Source organism: Gossypium arboreum, chromosome 1 (genome assembly GCF_025698485.1).
Source record: "Gossypium arboreum isolate Shixiya-1 chromosome 1, ASM2569848v2, whole genome shotgun sequence".
NCBI lineage: Eukaryota > Viridiplantae > Streptophyta > Magnoliopsida > Malvales > Malvaceae > Gossypium > Gossypium arboreum.
In genome coordinates this window covers 16,686,841-16,710,039 of record NC_069070.1, presented here as the reverse complement: position 1 = coordinate 16,710,039, position 23,199 = coordinate 16,686,841, and the positions used below count along the sequence as shown (strand labels likewise).

At 36.4% G+C, this 23,199-nt stretch overlaps 1 protein-coding gene and 1 non-coding gene across 2 annotated transcripts; one reads left to right on the top strand and one right to left on the bottom strand.

The window, feature by feature from the left end:
• Positions 1-322: 322 nt before the first annotated feature.
• Positions 323-429, bottom strand: LOC128282506 (small nucleolar RNA R71). The gene has a single exon (XR_008272788.1). It is a non-coding gene; the product is annotated as a small nucleolar RNA R71 (small nucleolar RNA).
• A 20,243-nt stretch (positions 430-20,672) lies between these two features.
• On the top strand, positions 20,673-22,871 carry LOC108481903 (leucine-rich repeat receptor-like serine/threonine/tyrosine-protein kinase SOBIR1). The gene has a single exon (XM_017784970.2). The coding sequence runs from the start codon at positions 20,760-20,762 to the stop codon at positions 22,677-22,679; it is 1,920 nt and encodes a 639-aa protein (XP_017640459.1). The 5' UTR covers positions 20,673-20,759; the 3' UTR covers positions 22,680-22,871.
• Positions 22,872-23,199: the final 328 nt, after the last annotated feature.

Below are 23,199 nucleotides of genomic sequence, written 5' to 3'. Positions count from 1 at the left end.
ATCTAGCATAGTCAGACCTGCTGTAGCTGCAAATACTTTTGAATTAAAACCTAACACTATTCAAATGATACAGCAATTTGTTCAGTTTGATGGTTTGCAGGATGAAGATCCCAACGCTCACTTAGCAAACTTTCTGAAATTTTGCGATACATTTAAAATCAATGGCCTTTCTGATGATGTCATTCGTTTTCGGCTATGTCCTTTTTCATTGAGGAACAAAGCTAAACAATGGTTGAACTCGTTACCACGAGGTTCAATTACTACTTGGGAACAAATGACCGAAAAAATTTTACTAAAATATTTTCCGTTGGCTAAAACTGCTAAATTACGTAATGATATCTCTTCTTTTGTGCAAATGGATTTAGAAACACTCTATGATGCATGGGAGAGACACAAGGATCTTTTGAGAAGTTTCCTTCACCATGGGTTACCGCTTTGGCTCCAAGTACAAACATTCCACAATGGTCTGAATCCTTCGACTCGGCAAATGGTTGACGCAGCTGCTGGCAGAACCATCAATAATAAAACACTAGAAGATACCTATGAGTTTATAGAGGATATGTCACTAAATAACTATTAGTGGCAAGTCATGAGGACAAAGCCAACGAAAATAGTCGGCGTTTATAACGTCGATTCAGTCACTATGCTCTCTAATCAGGTAGAACTTTTGAATAAGAAAATTGATGACTTTCTTAGTTCTTCGCAAGTTCAGCTAGTAATGCAGTGCGAAGCAAGTGGAGGTGGAACAAACCATTCGAAATACCAACCTATTGGCCACAACATGGATAACGAGCAATTAAACTACATGGGTAATAATACTCGACCTCAAAACAATCCATATAGTAACACTTACAATGCAGGTTGGAGGAACCACCCTAATTTCTCATGGAGCGGTCAAGGAAATCAAAAACCACAACCACCTCTAGGCTACCAACAACCACCCTACCAGCAGGAAAAGAAGCCGAACCTTGAAGAGATGCTCTCCAAATTTATTTCGGTGTCAGAAACTCATTTTTAGAACACTGAGACAACACTTAAATATCAACAAGCATCGATCCAAGGGCTCGAAACTCAGATAGGCTAGCTTTCCAAACTAATCTCCGAACGACCACAAGGTAGCTTGCCAAGTAACACTGAACCCAACCCAAGGGAACAGCTCAACGCAATTAATATCCAAGATGACGAAGGAGTCGTTGAGCCTGAACCAGAACCGAGGCAAGAAACTGTGGTAAGCAAAGGTCAAGGTGAGGTAGAATATAATAAAAACAAACCAGTGCCTGTCGAATATAAACCTCGTGTGCCATACCCTAACGCGACATAGAAAGGCCGCTCAGATGAACAATTTGGTAAATTCCTTAAACTCTTGAAAAAATTACTTATTAACTTACCGTTTATTGAAGCACTATCACAGATGCCAAACGCAATGAAATTTTTGAAGGATCTTTTAGCAAATAAGTGGAAGTTGGATGAGGCGCCGCATGTGGAGCTAAACGCAGTTTGCTCGGCTATTCTCCAAAATAAACTACCCAAAAAACTAAAAGATCTAGGGAGTTTTACGATTCCTTGCTTAATTGGTAGTTTAGATGTTAATTATGCATTAGCTGATCTAGGGGCTAGTATCAACGTCATGCCCTACAAAATGTTTAAGCAACTAGGTCTCGGGAAACCCAAACAGACTAGGATGAGCATTCAATTAGCAGATAAAACTATAAGATTCCCTAAGGGTATTATTGAAGATATGCTAATTAAAGTTGATAAATTTATATTTCCCATTGACTTTATTGTTCTAGACATAGAAGAGGATAGCAACACTCCCTTAATCCAAGGAAGGCTCTTTTTAGCAACTGCTAAAACAATTATTGATGTTGGCATAGGTGAACTCACACTCCGTGTGGAAGACGAAACAATCACCCTTCAAGCTCGTAATTCTGGCAACACATCGGGAATTGAAGGTGATCATTTAACCCATTCTCTTAGAACTGACAATATGTTACAACCTACTTTATAGGAAATGAGTCTGAATGAAGCACATGAGTCATTCTTAAGCAATAGTATAGGACCTGTTCATGAAGATCAAAGATTACAAATCAAGGAACCCGATGAATGGAGGACGCACAAACCAAGAACATCCGACAAACTGAAACTAGGCCAAAATGAGTCCGATATCTCTCTAAATCAACTTAAGGTTAGTGATAAGGTCTTATTAGATGCCGTAAATCCCCACATTGTCACTACCACACTGGATGAGGAAATCCCTCTTACGGTACTCAGTATTTTTCCATTCAGTACGGTGGAGGTGAGTCATCTCAAGTTCGGTACTTTTAAGGTAAACAACACCCGGTTAAAACCTTATTTTGATGAGATTGATAGCAAAAATGAGGAGAATAAACTTCTCAAGCCACCATGATTATTCAACAGAGAGGTGAGTCGAGCTTAGACTATAAATAAGCACTTCTCTGGAGACAACCCGAGCACTAACAATATTAATTTCTTTAAATTTTCGTATTTAACTCCTAACTTACTAACAGAAATCTTGAATACAGGTGTTTCTACAGAGACATGGCCAAGCACACGGGGATGCTTAAGGTCGTGTGAAAATAGGGCAAAAGATTTCTCCAACACGGGCTACGATTAAACGCCACGGTCGTGCGACATGGCCTTGGTCAAGCCCGCCAAAATAACACGCGCGTGCCACACGCCCGTGTGGAAGAACCGTGGGTGAACCCGTTAAAACAGCATGGTCGTGCAACATGCTCGTGTCTACCACCTGTGGTCGAACCTGTCAAATTAACACGGGAGTGGAGCTTTCACACATGGGCATGGGAGAAGCAAACAAAGCTAGACACAGCTGTTCGACACGGCCATGTGAACCCATACGCCCAATGAACACGGGCGTGTACTAAATGTCAGACGCGCCTAAATTTGAAATTCGTGAATCACCCGGGCTGAAAGTGGGGGACATGGGCGTGTGCCATGGCCGTGTGCCCCAAAATCTATAAATACCCTGCACTATTCACTTTCTTCTCTATTCAAAAAAACCTAACCCTAACCGCTGCAACTCCACACTGCCCCTTGCCACGCTCGTGTGGTGCCTTCAACTTCGTTTTTAAAGCTCAATCTCTCTCCCTTAGCGTTTGTTTACTCCTTTCACTTCTATTTTACTTATTACTAATGCTTATTATTACAATAATCTCCATTCCTTTTGAACTATTTTTCATTTTTGCTCAGTACTTTATTATTTAGTTTGCATTTTTAGGTTAGTTATTATACATTTCGAATTAAATCAAGTTATTAGGAACACCTCATATCCATGACATTACTATGCTTATTTTCATGCTATTACCATTCCAATATCTATCATTTAATTTGCATTCCTAGGTTAGTTATCATACATTCCATGTTAAATTGAAATTAGAAAACTTCATACCCATTACATTTTTATTCCCATTCTCATTGTTATTGTGGCTGAGTTTGCTTCATATTAGTAGTCTTGGATGAAATAGTTAGTTCAAATTCATGGCTTTTACTTCCTCTTCGAATATGTTTACCTATTATTATTCTTTATATTACAGGCTTTTAATGTCGTCACGAGGAAAGAAAACTGTCATACCTACTTCAAAGAAGAGGAAGGGAGCGTCCTCTTCTACGGGTCCAACCATGGAGATTCGTCACCCTCTATTGCAATTCCCCCGAGGTCCCCAAGAAAAGCTTTTCCAAATACTTCGGGCCCGACCCTTAATTATGGGCCGCTGCATCGACTCGCCTACCATAGAACAAGTTTAAATGGCTGACGTGATTCGGGCACTCCTAACCACCGACCCTTGGGAGCTATTCTTTGGGATTATCGAGCCGACATACCTCGAGCTCACGATGGAACTATGCTCAACATTCCATCTTCAGATCGTAATGACCAGATACGATGATCCCGGTACGGTTCAATTTTGTCTAGGCGGATTAATCCTCTAGCTAAGCGTCCCAGAGTTCGGTGCTACACTAGGCCTATATACGGAGGAGTTTCAGGAGGAGAATGAACTACATACTCTCAATCGCCACATACATTTCTCTCCCTCGAAGTGCTGCACACGTTGGCCCTTAGCACGACCTCTTACAATCCTAGCCGCTTCAACACATCAGTTCTCCCACAATCCTTGAGGTATTTACACGCTATTTTAGCTCACACGATTACAGGGAGGTGAGAGAGCACTGGCGTCGTCAACACCCACGACATCTACTTCTTATGGTACATGTCGCAAGGGTACGTTATATACCTTGCCTATTTTATCGCCCTTGTGATTCAGCACCAGACGGAGCGGCATCGGAAGAGGGTCATCTTCATTGGCCCCTACGTGACTCAGCTAGCGCGACACTTCGGGCTCCTCAACACCGCGGCCCAAGAATCATCCCTCACCTTCATTGGCCAGATGTCTCCACAAGGTATCTCAAGCATGCTTAGCATGAGGATGATCAAAAGGCACCGACGAACCTACCCTCCCCAGTATCGTCTCGCACAATCTACCGAGGAGGAGGCCTACGAGGACATTCTTGATGATGTCCCCCCACAGCACGAGGGCCCACCAACTCAGCCACCACTACCCTCTCGTCTAGTTCATACGGCGGCTTTATATGCTGACATCTCTGAACGCCTCACCCGATTTGAGCAGCAGTGTTTTCAATGATTTGATAACATTGATGCTACTCTACAGCAGATTTGTCAGCACCTCCACATCTCATCGCCAGTCCCACCTCGCGAACCATCCAGCGATGAATATGTTTAAAAATACTTATTTATTATTTTATGTTTTTAATTTTTATTGAAACTCCTTTTAATTTTTATTAGATTTTAGAAATTTTAATTTCAGTTATTTCTTTTTGAGTAATTATTCTTCCTAATATCCCCTAAAAAGTTCCTGATTTTATCACAGTTATATAGAGCTCTTAAGCTCATTATCACATAGGAGCTAAAACTCCACCGGGAAAGGTTCTCCACGACTGCCATGTCCTGCTTGACCATGACCATAGCTACCACTAGATATAATATTCTTGTGGCGCAGGACTTGTGGATTAATGAACCTCTATGACCGCCGGAGTATCCTCCTCTACTCTCGAACCAATTACTCTCCAAAACTCCAGTTCGAGGAATTCATCATACAGGAAGTATCACTTCTCTCCCTATCTTATTTTTATATTCTATAATATATATCTTTGTGCATTGAGGGCAATGTACATCTTAAGTGTGGGGGGCATTCATTTCATTATCAGAAAAATCCCTGAATAATCACCTTGTTCTCTTGAAAAGCTTTCATATCATATTTAGGAAAAATTTTAATTGATTTATGATTTTGATTGATATATCTTGAATTAAAACATAGGAATTTATACATTGATTGTTTAAACTTTAAGACATTAGAGAATCAAGCATTATAAGTTGATTTTTATGAATTTAAAATTATAGGTTGTTTTCCCAAGTCTAGGTATTACTTTGAATTGGACTTCACGAGTTTAAACATCAAAAAGCCATAATTTTTGTGAGATTTTTGAGCCTTTTGAGCATCTATTTATTCTTTCATGCTCACTTTTATTATTGCTTTGAGTGCGTTAGTATTGAACTGTTATTCTAGAACTTGCTTGATTATGCATGTCGAGACCACACCATTTGATTTAATATGTCAAAATGATTAAGGCACTTAGGATTCACCCACTCATTCCATGAAAAGCCTACCTCCATGATTAACCCCTAGTAAACCCCCCTTGAGCCTAACAAGCCATTTCTTGTATTACCCTTAATATTAACCCTTAACCCATTATTGTTGAAATCCTCTAAATTAACCCCAATTTTTGTCAAGATTTGATTTGAATGGATTGCTTAGCTATGTCTTGTTCTTAATACTTAGTCTATGTTATTTAACTTGTTCTTAAAAAAAAAACCTATGTATATATATTAGTAAGTCTATATTCTGAGAAGAAGCTTTGCTGTACGTAAGTGAAGATTAACTCTTTTTCTAGTTAAGTAATTTTTCAATGCAATCTCGATTCTAACCATTTCTTTTAGCTTGTGACCACACCCTCTAACCAAGCCTCACTACAACCCTCTAAAGACCTTTTGATTGATGTATCATATTAAATTATAGTGGTGGAGATTTGATTTTTCTACAAGCCTATGGGAATAACTTTTCATTTTTGGCTACTGAGTGTTTCATTGATTATCCTTAAACACCTCGAGTGATTTGAGTGAATCTTTAGTGAGGATGTGAAACTCTGTGATATTCCGAATCAAAGGTAATTACTTAAAAGAGGAGAGACACCTATGTTTGCATGATTAAATATTCAACTTGGAACGTTTGAAACTTTTATGTTCTTTTAGTTGAATTCTTAATGTATGATTACTTATGGATTAATGTGAGATATTATCGATAAAAATTATAAGTTGAAAAGAATTTATTTTGATTATGAGTTGAGAATTTTGCTTGAGGACAAGCAAATGCTTAAGTGTGGGGGTATTTGATAAACCGTAAATTATACATATTTTTACCCCTAATGCATTTTATGGATGATTTCTCATTAGAATTGGTGAATTTGATGCTCCTAATGCTTTAATTTCATGCTTTATACTTAGGAGAGCATAGGAGAGCGAAAGGACCGAGAAACGGGCCAAAAACAAAGAAAATGGGCCAAAGTACGAACTCAACACTGCCTGGACTTCCTCACACAGGCATCCTACATAGTCGTGTCAATCTGGAAGAATCAAAACATGACTCACACTGGCACACCACACAGCCGCATCAATTTGGCAGGCTCGAACACGGCCTGAAGTAATCGCACACGAGCGTGTCCCTGTCGAGCCCAAGTTGAGTCCAATTCGGAAAAAACTAATTTTGAGGGCTAAAAGGCATTCCAAAGCCTATAAATACACCCTAGAAGAGGAGAAAAAGGGAGACGGAGAAGAGGGAGTAAGGAATTACTCCAAGGAAGCCGATTGATCCATCTCAAAAGCTAGATTCATCATCAAGACTAAAGATATCTCCTCAATTTCCCTTCAGGAGTTTTGGGTTTTCTTTATGTTTTGTATTCTTTATTCTTCTGAGATGTTTTCTTATTTAGTTACGAACTAAAACCCCTAAATACCTAAGGGGAATGAAACCTAAGACGAATCTTGTTATTATTTTCTGAATCGTATGATAAATATTTAACTTGTTCTTAATTATGTGTTCTTAATTCTTGTTTTGATATCCTAGGATACTGATTCAAGATATGCTATTATTCAGAGGAGGAATAGACCCTGGCTAAGAGTACATTTATCATAATTAAGCGGAGTTGATTGCACGCCTAAAAATAGGGTGACAAGATTTTGCCAGATTAGGGTGAAACCTAATAAGGGGATCCATAGATCGAGTTAATGCAACCCTAGAGTGTTAATTGGAGAAAATTCTTGGTTATTCAATCTAGGGATTAGACGTTGGTAGTCTTGAATAGGGATAATAACATAACTTAGGGATCTTTACGGAACAAGTTGAATGAATAAATCGTCCGATTCGGATCCAGAATAACAAGTAAAGTCTAGGTAGATTTTTCCTTAGGTATGGTCTTAAGTCAATCGATTTTTCCCAAAAGTAATTCCCCAGTTCTTTTCTCTATGAGTTCTTAGTTTAGATAATTAGTTAATTAAAACAAAAACCCCTTTATTCTTAGGCTAGATAATAAAAAGACAGTTATTACTAGTATATTTAGTTCCTTTGAGTTCGACAATCTAGTCTTGCTAAAACTATACTACTGTTCGATAGGTACACTTGCCTACATCGCGATAATAGTTAGTTCAAAAACGAGTAATTATAAATATTTAAAACCTATCACGAAATCACGCGGTTAGTATCAGATTGTTGTGACCTACCCCTGCATATTATAATATTATTTGTGGGTTTATATGTTGATTATGATTGGTTTAATTGTTTGATTAGTTAGTAATGCTCGTGACCCTAATTAGACGGCAGAGAGGGGTTAAGATTGTTACATTTAATGGTATCAGAGCTTGAAGGTTTAGCTGATCTCCAACTAAATCGAGTTCAGAATTGAGTTTAGAGGTACATGTCATAATTGAGTCGAATTGAGTTAAGATTTGATGCTAATGATAATTGATTTTGTTTTATAGTTAAAATATGGAAAATGAATCAGATAATAAAGTGGAACAAGAGTTCTACTCTAGTGATGAGCATAGTGATGATTGTGAGGAAACGGAGTTGGTAACTCCGAATGTTAACTCGACAGGTGCTCAACAACCTAATGTTGAGCGAGATAATAATGATGAAGGAGGTGATCACATTTACTTAGAGTTATCGCTGATGCACTTTAGCAGGTTGTGAGAACTACATCTGCTACAGCGCCTGCACCTACCTTTCGATGGGCTCCGCTAAAAAAACTACGGAGATATGGTACCACTGAATTTTTAGGGTTGAAAGGAGTTGATCTTTCTGTAGTTGAAATTTGGATTAAATCACTTAAGTGCATCTTGCAATAACTTGAATGCAATATGTTGTTTGTCTACTACAATGAGAAGTATATACCTGGTGGTAATTACTGTCACGTCACATATCCGCAGATCAGGCTAGTTGGGAATTCTTCCAAATATAATTCCAAAAGAAATATGTTGGCGAACTTTATATTGAAGATAGAAGAAAAGAATTTTTTATTCTGAAAAAAGGTGGAATGTTTGTGGTTGATTATGAATGAGAATTTTCGCGATTTAGTAGGTACGCCGTTGAGTTTGTGTCGATTGAACTTTATTATTGCAAGTGATTTTTGTGTGGTTTACACGATGAGTTACAAGTACAATTAGTATCGCACAGAATTACTAATTTTACAGATTTAGTTGAATGAGCAAAGACGGTAGAACAAGCCTTGGGACTTGATAAAAAATGCTGAGGTTACTCGCACTTATGGAAAGCGTCATGGAGCTGCTTGTTCAAATCCATTACCAAAGAGATCAAAATAATTTCGTGGTAGCTGGAGGTCAAACTTTAAGTCAAATACAGCCGATAGAAATCATGATCTAAAACCAACTGTGTCCATGGGTAGTGTGCGAGGTCCAATTAGGGATACTGATATTCTGATTTGTGAGCACTGTGGGAAAAAGCACCGTGGTGAATGCTGGAAGTCAACTAAAGGTTGTTTTCATTATAGATCCATGGAATATTTTGCTAGAGAATGTCCGAAGAATGAGAATGCTACACATGTTATTTCTCAAGGATCTGTGCCTCCTCCTAGGGGTCGCGGGTCAAGTCGAGGTGGTTTATTTTTGAGAGGTAGTGTTAGAAAGGGAAATGATGTTGTTATTCATTAGTCGGAGGCCAGAGTGCCAGCCTGAGCTTATGTTGTGCAGTCACGTAAGGATGACAATGCTAATGACGTTGTGAGAGGTATCTTTTTATTACATTCAAAACCTATTTATGCTTTGATAGATCCAGGATCTTCGCATTCGTATGTTAATACTGAATTGGTTAAGTCGGGAAGTTTAAAATCTGAGATGTCTAGAGTATCAATAGTGGTGTCTAGTCCGTTTGGAAAATCCATGTTAGTGGATCAGGTGTGTAGGAGATGCATGATAGTGATACAAAATATAACATTCCCTGTTGATTTGTTGATAATGCCGTTTGGCGTACGGAGCACGGGGTGATTCTAGATTTCCGTAAAAACAAGTTTGTTGTTTAGAGTGAAGGCGGTGGTACGATTAAGGTGAATGGTGTTCGAACGAGTGGTTCAACTCGTATCATTTCAGCAACTCGAGCTAAAAAACTTCTCAATCAAGGCTGTGAAGCTTTTCTAGCCTATGTTATCAATTCGAATTCTGGTGATAGTCAGTGCAGTAAAATTTAAACTTTTTTCAAATTCCCTGATGTGTTTTCTAAAGAATTACTAGGATTACCACCAGATCGAGAGGTTGAGTTCGCAATTGAAGTGCTTCCTGGTACGGCTCTAATGTCAATGTCCCCCTATCGTATGATACCCACTTAGTTGAAAAAATTAAAAATACAATTGGAAGACTTACTGGATCGTAATTTTATACGCCCTAGTATATCGCCTTGGGGAGCTACAATATTTTTCGTCAAAAAGAAAGATGGCTCAATGCAACTTTATATTGACTATCGGAAATTGAATAAACTGACAATTAAGAATTGATACCCCCTACCTCGTATTCATGGCTTATTCGATCAATTAAAAAGAGCTTCTTTCTTTTCAAAGATCGATTTAAGATCGAGTTACTATCAGTTGAAAGTGAAAGATAGTGACGTACCTAAGACATTGTTTCTTCCGCTTTATAGCTACTATGAATTTTTTGTGATGCCATTTAGGCTGACTAATGTTCCGGTGGTATTTATAGATCTCATAAACCATATTTTCCAACCGTATTTGGATCAATTTGTGGTAGTTTTTATTGACGACATCTTGATCTATTCGAAATCTAAATCCGAGCATGAGCAACACCTCAGAATTATTTTACAAGTGTTACGAGAGAAACAGTTATATGGAAAGCTTAGTAAGTGTGAGTTTTGGAAATCAAAGGTTGTATTTTTGGGTCATGTTATCTCGGTAGATAAGATTAGAGTTGATTCAAAAAAGATCGAGGCAATTGTTCGATGGAAAGCACCGAGGAATGTGTCAAAGGTTCGTAGTTTTCTTGGACTGGCTGGTTATTATCGAAGATTTGCAAATGGATTTTCGAAGATAGCTTTGGTGATGACAAAGTTGTTACATAAGAATGTTGATCGCGTGATTCGTAACAAGTAATAAATATTTATAATGAAGATCAAACCTAGACTAACTATTATCACGATGAAAAGGCAATCGCACCTATCGAACAATAGTATAGTAATGGCAAGACCGTGATATCGTACCCAAGGGAACCAAAAGTACTAGTAATAACTATCTTTTTATTATCTAACCTAGAAATAAATAGGGGTTGTTTATTAAACTAATTAACTAAACTAATTAACTAATTAAACTAAAGTAAAGAGAAAAGTTGGAAAAAGACTTAAAGAAAATTAATTTGATAAAGACGACACCCAAGGAGGAATCCACCTAGATTTCACTTGTTATCTGACTCTGAACCAGACGATTTATTCACTTGACTTGATCTGTGAGACTCCCTAACCTATGTTATTATCCCTTTCGAGACTAATAACGTCTAACCCTCAGTTCAATTAATCAAAATTTCTTTCTCAATTAAAACTCCTAGGGAAGCAGTAAACCACTTTATGGACTCCCATATTAGGTTTCACCCTAATCCGATAAAATCTCATAACCCTATTTTTAGGCATTCGATCAACTCCGCTTAATTATGCCAAATACTCTTAGACATGGACTTTTGCTCCTATGTATAAGCACATCAAATCATAAATTAATACCCGAAATATTAACTCAAGCATTAAGAACACATAATTATGAACAAATCAAGTATTTATCATACAGTTCAGATAATAATAACAAGATCCATCATAGGTTTCAACCCCCTTAGGTATCTAAGGGGTTTAGTTCATAATAATATAAGAGTACATCTCAAAAGTATGAAAATAACAAAACATAAAGAAAACTCTAAAACCCCTGAAGGAATTGAGAGAGAGATCTTCAGTCGTGGAGTAGCTCCGGCTTTTGGGATGGATCGTCTGGCTTCCTTCAAGTAATTTCTGGAGTGTGGTTTTGTATTCCAGAAAAGTTCTGGAAAAGAGGCCCCCTTCTAAGTCATACTTAGGGTGTTTATATAGACTTTGGATTGGCTTTCTTCCTCCCTAAGTACCCTTTTCCGTGTAAAATACAACTCCTTAAAAAAGGGACACGCCCGTGTGCCACGGCCGTGTGACGTCTTTACCAGGCCGTGTTCAATCCATTAAATTGCACACGGCTGTGTAGGTCAATGGCCAGGCCATGTGAATCGTGAGAGCCTTGGTCGACACCCTCGAAAGACACGGGCATGTGAGCTGCCCGTGTGGCAAGGCTTAGGTCATTTCATCTTCTCGATTTGGTCTGTTTTGTCCCTTTTTGGCTCATTTTTTGCTCCTTTTGACTCTTGGTGCTCTCCTGAGTACAAAACATGAAATAACCGGATTAAGAGCACCAAAATCCACAAATCTAGTAATAAACATCCATGATTATGTTAGGTATTTGGGGTAAAAACATGTATAATTTGGCATTTATCAAATGTTCAATTCGTTTGGGACGATCAGTGTTAAGAAAGTTTTGAGAAATTAAAGCAGATGTTGACTGAAATGTTGGTTTTGATGAAGTAGATGTTGAGTGAAGTACCGATTTTGACTTTACCAAAATCGAGAAAAGCTTTTGTGGTCTATAGTGATGTTTCATTGAACGGTCTTGGTTGTGTTTTGATACAAGATAGGAAAGTGATAGCTTATGCGTCTCATTAGTTAAAAATGTATGAACGTAATTATCCGACGCACGATTTAGAGCTAGTTATTTGGTTTTTTCTCTAAAGATCTGGAGACACTACCTGTACAGCGAAAAGTGTCACATCTATGCGTATCATAAGAGTCTCAAATACCTCTCATATCAAAAGGAGTTGAATTTGTGATAGTGTCATTGGGTCGAGCTTCTGAAAGATTTTGATTATGTTATTGATTACCACCATCCTGGTAAAGCTAATATCGTAGCTAATGCGTTGAGTAGAAAAGCAGCAGTTGAATTGAGAGCACTTTTTGCTCAGCTCAGTATCAATGACGATAGAAGTTTATTGGCTAAACTAATTATCAAACCGGTGATATTTAAATGGATCAAGTCAACACAGTTAGATGATGACAAGTTGGTGAAGAAAAAAGAAATGGTTTAGAATGGCATATTAGAAAATTTTAGCATTAATGACTGTGGTTGCTTGAGATTTCATAACTGAATTTGCATTCCGAATGTTTTAGAATTGAAAGAGTTGATACTTTATGAAGCTTATGATAGTTATACTATGGCAAAGTGGAAGTGAAGTACTCAATTTTTAGTAACCATTCCCTAATTTGGTTAAGAATGATATGTGACAAATGGGCCTAAAAAAATCAAAGAAAATGGATAAGTGGTAGTGAGTTTATACAAGGGAACTCACCAATGACTGTAGTTGATAGGTGAACTTAATAATTGTGCATATTGTATAAGTGTATAAATATTTGGTAAGATTTATGTTTTATGCCTATGAACTTACTAAGCTTCTACAAGCTTACTTGAGTGTATTCAATGTCTCTTGTAGATTGACGTGGAAGTATATAGAGGATCGAATCAATACAGAGGATCACACTATCCAGATTATCTCCGGTAGCTTTTGTAATTTCCTTTTTGCTTTATATGGCATGTATAAGGTTTGATGATTATATAAATGCTAAGACTTGTTTAATGAATATACATTAAAGTAAAGAATGATGAATATGTTAAATGGTATAATTATAATAGAAGTATAATTTGGTATCAAATTGGTTGAAATGAATTGGTTGGTTGGTTGGATTGGTCTCAGTTTTAAAATTTGCTTTGCATCTTGGAGGAACAAAAATGTATCGCGATCTGCGAGAATCTTATTAGAGGCCAGGAATGAAAAGAGATGTGGTTAAGTATGTGGCTAAATGCTTGACTTGTCAATGAGTTAAAGTAGAACATCAGGTTCCCAAAGGACTGCTTTAGCCTATTTTTATTCCTGAGTGGAAATGGGACCGTATTACGATAGATTTTGTAACCGAGTTACCTTTACTGGCAAGTAAGAAAAATATTGTATGGGTGATTGTTGATCGACTTACGAAATTGACTCATTTTATTGCGATCAGGACTGATTGGTCACTTCAAAAGCTTGATGAAGTTTATATTCAAGAAATTGTGAGATTGCACGGTATCTCTGATCGAGATCCGTGGTTCACTACGAGATTTTGGAAATAGTTGCACGAATCCCTTGGGATGCGACTTAATTTTAGCACAGCTTTTCACCCGTAGACTGACAGACAATCTAAGCGTGTTATTCAGATTTTGAAAGACAACTTCGTACTTAAGTTATTGATTTTGAATCGGGATGGGAGCGTTACTTACCTTTGGCTGAATTTGTATACAACAATAGCTTCTAACTAAGTACTCAAATGGCTCTGTATGAAGCTTTATACGGTCATAGGTGTCAAACCCCTACTTGCTGGATAGAATTAGGTGAAAAAAGAATGATCGGGCCGAAATTAATTCGAGAAACGGAAGATATTGTTAAAAAAATTCTAGATAGATTGAAGACAACTTTTAATAGATAGAAACCATATGCATATTTGAAACATCGAGATATTGAATATTCTATGGGCGATAAAGTATTTCTTGAAGTTTCACCTTGAAAGAAAATTTTGAGATTTGGCCGAAAAGGGAAACTAAGTCCTCGTTTTATTGAATCGTATGTGATCACAGAAAGAGTAGGACCAATTGCATATCGTTTAGCTTTACGTGCAGAATTACAAAAAATGCATGACATTTTTCACGTTTCAATGCTTAGAAGATATTGGTCAGATTTGTCTCACATTATTTTGACGGAAGACATTGAGATTCAACCCGATTTGTCGTACGAAGAAGAACCAGTTAAGATTTTGGCGCGTGAAGTGAAAGAATTGCGTAATAAGCGAGTTCTGTTAGTGAAAGTATTATGGCATAGTCATAGTGTCGAGGAAGGGACTTGGGAACCGGAAGAGACGATGAGATCTTAGTACCCCCACCTCTTTTCAGGTAAATTTCGAGGACGAAATTTAATTAGGGGGAGAATTGTAATGACCCGATAGTCTAGGGCATCGAAAAGTGCATTCCCGGGACTCCGTTCCCGTAAATCAGACTCAGTTAGTTGTATAATTAATTAGGTTTCGGTTAAGTGACTTTGCATGAATTAAAAGTTATTAAGTATAAGGACTAAATCGCGTATAGGGTAAAAGTTGAATTATAAATTGAAATAGACTAAAGGGCCTAAAATAAAAATTAAACCATTTAATAAATGGTTCTGTATAGGTGGCCGAATGTGGTTAAGTAAAAATGCATGTATATATTATATATTATATATTATATATTAACATTAATGTATATATATTTATTATAATAATAATTAAAATTAAAGTTATAATAAAAGAAATAATAAAAGTAAGTGGAAACATGCAAAATTAAGAAAGAAAAGAAAGAAAAAGAAAGAAAAAAAGAAAAGAAAAGAGAAAGGAGAGAACCCACGACCTAAGGGTTTCAAGCTTTCAAATTTCAATTGGTTAGCCAATTTAGTCCCATTTTCTTGTAATTTTTATATCTTTGGAATCCCGGTACCTAGGGCTACCCGACCCATATTGTAATTTTTAGTATTATTCAAGATTTTATATGTTGACATTGTTGAATAGTTTAAGTATTCGGGATTAAATAGATAGATTTTTAATTTAGAAATGGAAAATGACTAAATTGTGGAATTAATTATTTATTTTGAACAATAGGGACTAAATTGTGAAGAATTCAAAATTATGGGGTCGAACTGGAAAAGAGGAAGCTAAATGTGGTCTAGAGTGAAATTAGTACAAAAATATGAAGTTAAATGTAATTATTAAAATTAGTCTCGATTTAGGGACTAAATTGAAGAATAAGCAAAATATAGTGTGAAATTTGAAATGTAATGTGAAATTGAAATATGTAATATTAATGTGATTTAATTGTTTTTTTCCGTAGCTAACATCGTACCAGAATCCTCGAGTAAAAAGGGGAAGGATAAAATCGACGTAGAATAGCTCAAAAATCACTGTTTGTGTTTCTATAATCCGAATTAAATAGTAGATTATTGCATATATAATTGTTTGCATATGGTAAGCAATTAAGGTGAGTACTTTGGTACTTAGGAATTAAATTAAGTTCATAATTGAAATGAAATGGATTGATTTTTTATATTGTAAAATATATTGATTATGAATTTATGTGAATTGAGAAAAATGTGATCATTATCAAATTGAATATGTACTCATATGTGATTATATATATATCCATGAAACTGAGACATTGGTTGTATTGAAAAGTGAAATGAATCCCTATTAACTATATCGGGCTAAGTCGAATATAGATGGCATGCCATAGGTAGGAAGAGTTCAGGGATTACGTCGACCTCGAGTCGATGAGGCACTGGGTGCCAATTTACTTTGGTTTAACCGATGAGACACTGGGTGTAATTTTATATAGCACTGGGAGCAGTTATTACTTCAGATTTATCCGATGAGGCACTGGGTGCCAAACTGGTGTGTTGGTTGGATCCGTGTATCCTTCTGAGTCCATGTCATGTTAATAGAGGAAAGTAAAATAATAATTTATGAGATGAGAAAATATTGAAATGGAAAATATGAGAAATGATTATGAGATGAGAAATGAAATATGAAATGATGAATCGAGATGTGAAACTTGAATGAATTCAAGTATTGATAAAAGGTATGAATCATGCCATTGCATGAGATGATGTATTCTAATGGTAAATGAATTGCCATTGATATATAAACTTATATATTTGAACATGTGAAAATCTTAGTAGATGTGAATAAGGAACGAACAAAAATTATACTATTGAATTAAAACACATGAACATAGCTTACTTGTTCTATTTTGCATGTTAAATATTTTTATCAAGTTTGTATTATTCAGATTATAGAAATACCACTAAGTTTTACTCAGCGTGCGGTTTTGTTTTCCGTGCACAGGCGAGGTACTGTTCAAATTATTGCCAACTCAATATCAAATCACAAATCCTGAACTCAAGTGTGGTGATATTTCATTTTGTAATGGCATTTACCTAGGGAGTCTTTTGTTGATATCATTTATAAGATGTTGTTAACTTAGTTACTAGTGAAATGATGGTTAAATGTGTATATGGTTGAGGTTGAGACTATGTTGGTATGCTAGCCTAGTTTATATTTTGGTATATGATAATTTAAAGTTGGTAGCTTAGCTTAATGCTTAGTATGTGTTTAGCTTCACATTTGGTAAATTTAGAAGTTTAGAAGTTAGTTTAAATATGGAAAGTGTGATATGAATGAAAGACTTGAATGCTTGATGTGTTGTTGGTGTATTTGAACATATAAAATCTGGTACCAATGAGGGTACATTGGTTAGGCATATTAGGTGATGAATTTGGTGTATTTTGGGCATGTTTAATCATGTTTTGAATAAGTTAAACGATTAGCAATTGAGTTGTTTAGTGTCTAAGTAGATAGGAAATGGTAAACTTGTGATTTAAGGCACATTTTAGGTCTACACGACCAGACACACGGGCGTGTAACTTGACCGTGTGAAACACACGGCTAGCACACAGGCGTGCGAGGCCATTTTGAAAGGGTATATAGTCTAGCACACGGGTGTGTGGCTTGGCCGTGTGACCCAATTCAATGAGTTACACGGGCAAGGACACGGCCGTGTGTCCCTACTTTGAATGCCCACACATCCAGACACACAGACGTGTGACTTGGCCATGTGAGTCACACTACCGTGTAACCTCTACAGTTAAAATTTTTTGTAATTATTTCCTAAACTTCCAGAATTGTTTCAAATTAGTCCCTGCCTATTTTTTAACTATTTTTAGGCTCCTGTAGACTTGTAATAGAGGCTGTAATAATAACTTTTACTTGGAATTTGGGTGATTTAGCAAACCTAAATTAAGTGCATTCCACTAACATCATTGACGATAGATTAAAAATATAATCGTAGACGGAGCATGGACTAATACTCTGATGCTAAAAATTGGAATAGTCTTATATGTATCTGAATTCGAACATTCTAGAAGGGATAAATAATGATAAGAGTGTAGAAAGTGGAAGACTAAGTTTAGAAATGCATAGCATAATTTATTATTAAGATGTATATGAATCTAGTATGATAGTATCAGATTGTTGTGACCTACACCTGTATATTATAATGTTATTAGTGAGTTTATATGTTGATTATGATTGATTTAATTGTTTGATTAGTTAGTAATGCTCATGACCCTAATCTGACGACGGAGAAGGGTTAGGGGTGTTATCTATCGGTACTGGTCTGCCAGATTGGATCGATATCAGATTCACTGTCATCTTCATTCTCAGACCCACCAACATCTTCTGTGTTGGATGTCCTCTCGCTGGTGGACGTCGTAAGGAGTACATCATCCCTTCTCGTATAACTATCGAAACATCCAAAATCATTTGTCGATAGCCAACCACTGAAAGTAGACATCATTCCTTTATAAGAGTTCCCAACATTAAACATCGGTTGACTGAAGTTCAAATCAATACCACTAAATGAGTGACATGCATGGGTCGTGTATTCCATCCTACCACTCCAACCTGACTGTTCGGTGTTCTGCCTGCCACGGTTGAAATCTAAGGCCGAGAAAAATGAGTATCTTCTGATTGATGATTCCGAGATATCATGATGGGAAGTTCCTAAAAAAGTGGTGAACACACCAGACAACTGTGCCGTTGGACTATTAGCATGTTCTTCCATTCTGTCTTCTCGAACATGAACATATGTCGATGTCTGAGGGCCTTGGTCTCCCATTGAGAACTCGTCATATAACTCAAGAAACGAGGATTCACTGTTTAGATGCGTCTACACCATCGCCTCTAACCCTCTCGCACCTCTAATATCAAAATCGTCATATCTAATAAGTTGTCTGACGCACAAAATCGATATTAAAGGGACGATACTTTCAGTTAGTTGATCCAATGATTTTCCACCTAATTCTTATTCGTAGTTCTGACAATTGTCTGTTCTAGTTAAAAGTCAGTCGCACTGTGTTTTCTAATAAAAAAATGACCTTGTTCTCAGTGTCACACATTTCACCGTTGTAATAAACAATAGCATTAATCCGTCCACTCATTTTCAACCAAATAACCTGTCAAGACGTTCAAAACAAAAATATTATGCAAAAAATTAATGAATAACAAAAATCAATGTTTACTTTTATGCAAATTGCGTCGTTGCTCTAACTTATACCTTCTCTATGAACTTCTCTTCTTCTGATCTCTCTGACAACTGGTTATTTGCTCGTAAATGGCTTATGTTACTTGAGGCTAAAATATGTTTCATTTATAGATCAGGGGACGAGCTCAAAGTTGATTCTGAAAATTCCCACCGGCTAGTGAGGGTTGAAATTTGTAGAAAAATAACGCTCCAAGCAAGACACACTATCAGCAAAAGTATTGAAAGTGTGTCCAAGTGGAAGTGTTTTCAGTGCCATGTAAGTTGAAAGCGCTTCCAATTGGATGGTCTTTCAGTACTTTTGCTGATAGTGCGTCCTACTTGGAGCGTTATCTCTCTACAAATTTCAACCCTCATTTGGGACAAAAAAACCATCGTATATATCCCGAGATATATTTTCAAAACTCATATCGTCAATATTAATGCACTGTGATAAATAATTTACTAAAATATTGAATCAATCTAGTATTAAAAATGTGCAAAATTTTAAAAACCACTATTGTGCGTCCTGCTTGGAGCGTTATCTCTCTACAAATTTCAACCCTCACTTGGGACAAAAAACCCACAATATATCCCGAGATATATTTCAAAACTTATCTCATCAATATTAATGCATTGTGATAAATAATTTACTAAAATACTGGATCAAACTAGTATTAAAAATGTGAAAAAAATTAAAAACTAATATTTCATCCCAAACAAGTACTTCAAGTTTCGATGAAAATATGAGGTTTTTAAATTTCTAATACAATAATAATTATTTAACATTTCAAAAACCCTAAACCCTATCCTAAACCCTAACCCGAAAATACAAAACCCTAGCACAAAATACCCATGAGAAAAACGTTTCCAGTTGAAAACTTTTTAGTTGAACTGTCGAGAAAACACGTACACGGTATAATGTACATAATTATAAAATAAACATAATTATAATATAAATAATACATCTAAATTAATGCCATGTGATAAAATATGTTATATATTAGTATTATAATAAAATAATAATAATAAATTACAAATTATTTTATATTAGTATTATAATTGTTTTTAAATTATTTTTAAGAAAAATTATAATAAACATAATTATAATATAAATAATACATCTAAATAATTAAAATGAAAATTATAAAATAAAATTAATGGTTAAAATATATTCGAATCTAAATTAAAATATATAAAAGTATATATACATGAAATAAAACTTAACAAAATAAATTTATATAAAAAATAAAGTAATGATTTACATGATGGGATAACCCAAACTTTAAATAATAACTACAATCAAATTAACATCACAAAGCATATTCATAACTAAATCTGAATTTAATATTATAATTGCACGTAACTTTTATTATGACATAATTCTGAAGAAAAACTTTTTTATAACATAACAACACAAATAAAATAATTGGTTTGGATGATGGTAAAATTATTATTAAAAATTAAATAAATTAATTTTATGTGTTAAATTAAAATAAATTAATTTTTATTATCAAAATTTTATTTATTTTACTATTAAACTGATGAAATAATTAAACTAACCTGTCGTTAGATCAATTGTGAATAATAAAAATGAAGTAAATTTTTAATCGGAAGACTGATTAATTATACAAGTACCTCCACCGTCGTTTGCTTACGGGAAAAATCAACTCAAATGGGCTCCACATACACATTTTTTCCACACGGTATCAGCTTATAAAAAAAACCAAGGAATTAATTATTTAATTATTTAATAGCAGCTATATGAGCATCCAATAATCTTCCACTACCTTTCTTTTCTCTCCCTCCACCAACCCCTCCTTAATCCGCCCTAAATGGCGTTCTCTCCCGGAATACCCCACCGTCGTCGTCACTTCCTTCGCTTCCTCACTCTCCTCTCCCTCTTCTTCATATCCCATTCAAGGCTAACTCTCGACCGTTCAGACTCCAAAGCTCTTTCCACACTTCTCAAAGACTTGGGCATCGCCAGTCAACGGTTCCCCGCCACCGATCCTTGCAGAGCCGCCGGCGTTTTCTGCGAGAGAAGACTCGCCGACGACAACACTTATGTCCTTAAAGTCACCAGGCTTGTATTTAAATCCCAAATGCTTGATGGGTCTCTGTCTCCTGCAATTGGGAAGCTGTCGGAGCTGAAAGAGCTCTCCGTTTCCCACAACAGGATTGGTAACCCAGTTCCACATGAAGTTTTTCACTGTAAAAAACTCGAAATCCTCGACCTTCGAAACAACATGTTTTCCGGCGAGATACCGTCGAATTTGTCTTCTTTGGTTCGTCTCCGAGTTCTCGATTTATCTTCCAATGAGTTCACCGGTGACTTGACCTTCTTGAAGTATTTTCCCAACTTGGAAAATCTTTCCCTTGCCAACAATCTGTTTTCCGGGAAAATCCCATCATCTATACGTTCGTTTCGAAACCTTCGGTTCTTTGATTTCTCAGGGAACAATTTCCTTGAAGGTTCAGCTTCATTGATGAGCCAAGTTGATGAATCAACAGTAACTCAGTACCCCAAACGGTACACTTTTGCTGAGAGGAAATCAACAAATAATAGCAGAAGCAGAGCTCAAGCTCCATCACCAATTGGGAGCAAATCAGTAACCAGTGAAGGTCCTATCTTATCACCAGTAACTCAACACCGACACAAAAATAATAGTAAAAAAGCAATGGAATGGCTGTTGGGATTCTTTGCTGGAGCTGTAGGTGGGGGCATATCTGGGTTCGTCTTCTCTGTTATGTTTAAACTGGTGTTGGCAACCATTTTAGGAGCTGCTAAAGATCCTGGTCCATCCATATTCAGTCCATTGATTAAGAAAGCTGAGGATTTATCGTTTTTAGAGAAAGAAGATGGGTTGGCTTCATTGGAGATCATAGGGAAAGGGGGGTGTGGAGAAGTATATAAAGCTGAATTACCAGGAAGTGATGGCAAAATGATTGCTATTAAGAAAATTATTCAACCCCCAAAAGATGCAGCTGAGTTAACTGATGAAGACAGCAAGCTTCTCAACAAGAAAATGCGTCAAATCAAATCAGAGATCACCACAGTAGGCCAAATTCGACATAGGAATCTCCTTCCGTTGTTGGCTCATATTTCTCGACCCGACTGTCACTACCTTGTGTATGAATTCATGAAGAATGGAAGCTTGCAAGACATCTTACAACAAGTATCAGAAGGCACAAGGGAGCTAGATTGGCTTGCGCGGCAGAGGATAGCAAAAGGAGTGGCTGCTGGGCTTGAATATCTTCACATGCACCATAGCCCTCGAATCATTCATAGAGATTTGAAACCAGGGAACATCCTTCTTGATGATGAAATGGAAGCCAGGATCGCAGATTTCGGGCTTGCAAAAGCAATGCCTGATGCACAAACTCATATTACCACTTCCAATTTGGCTGGAACTGTGGGGTATATCGCACCTGAATATCATCAAACACTTAAGTTTACTGATAAGTGTGATATTTATAGCTTTGGGGTTATACTTTGTGTTTTGGTGATGGGGAAGCTACCATCTGATACGTTCTTTCAACACACTGATGAGATGAGTTTAGTGAAATGGATGAGAAACATCATGATTTCAGACAACCCCACAACAGCCATAGATCCTAAACTGATTGGAAAAGGGTTTGAAGATCAAATGATTCTGGTTTTGAAGATTGCGTATTTCTGCACTTTGGATGATCCAAAGGAGAGACCAAACAGCAAAGATGTCAGATGCATGTTGTCTCAAATCAAGACTTAAGTTTAAGTCGAGGAATGTTTAGAATAATGTTGCAACTGACAAAGAATGTTGTCAGATTGTTAGTTTTTTTTTTGTTTTTGTTTTTGTTTTTGTTTGCTGCATATCATCTTTATATGTAACCAGTTGTAGTAAAATTGTAAGAAATATATATAATCTGGGTTTTGGACGTACCCTGCTAAATTTAGAAACAAATCCTGCACTCTTTTCCTTGGTCAAAGTGCATGCCTCTGAAGTAGCATGAAGGACATTCACCCTTAACATACAACATTCAACTAATTTAAAATATGTCCAACATGCTCAAATATCAATATTTAATATTACAATCGAAATACAATCAGTCTAACTCGTTTGTATACTCAAAATTTATAATGGCCTTTGTTTGCAAACCCTTTATCCTATTTGGAACATTTAGATAATGTAGCACTAGGGCTGTCACTTTATTTCCTTTGGAATTTGATTGGTTGTTTGGGAATGGGAATTGGGGACAGGGTCACTAACATCGTGAAACATGTTATTTCCA

Bases quoted from the DNA above. Each gene is read 5' to 3' on its own strand.
- LOC108481903 (XM_017784970.2), top strand. From the start codon at position 20,760: ATGGCGTTCTCTCCCGGAATACCCCACCGTCGTCGTCACTTCCTTCGC.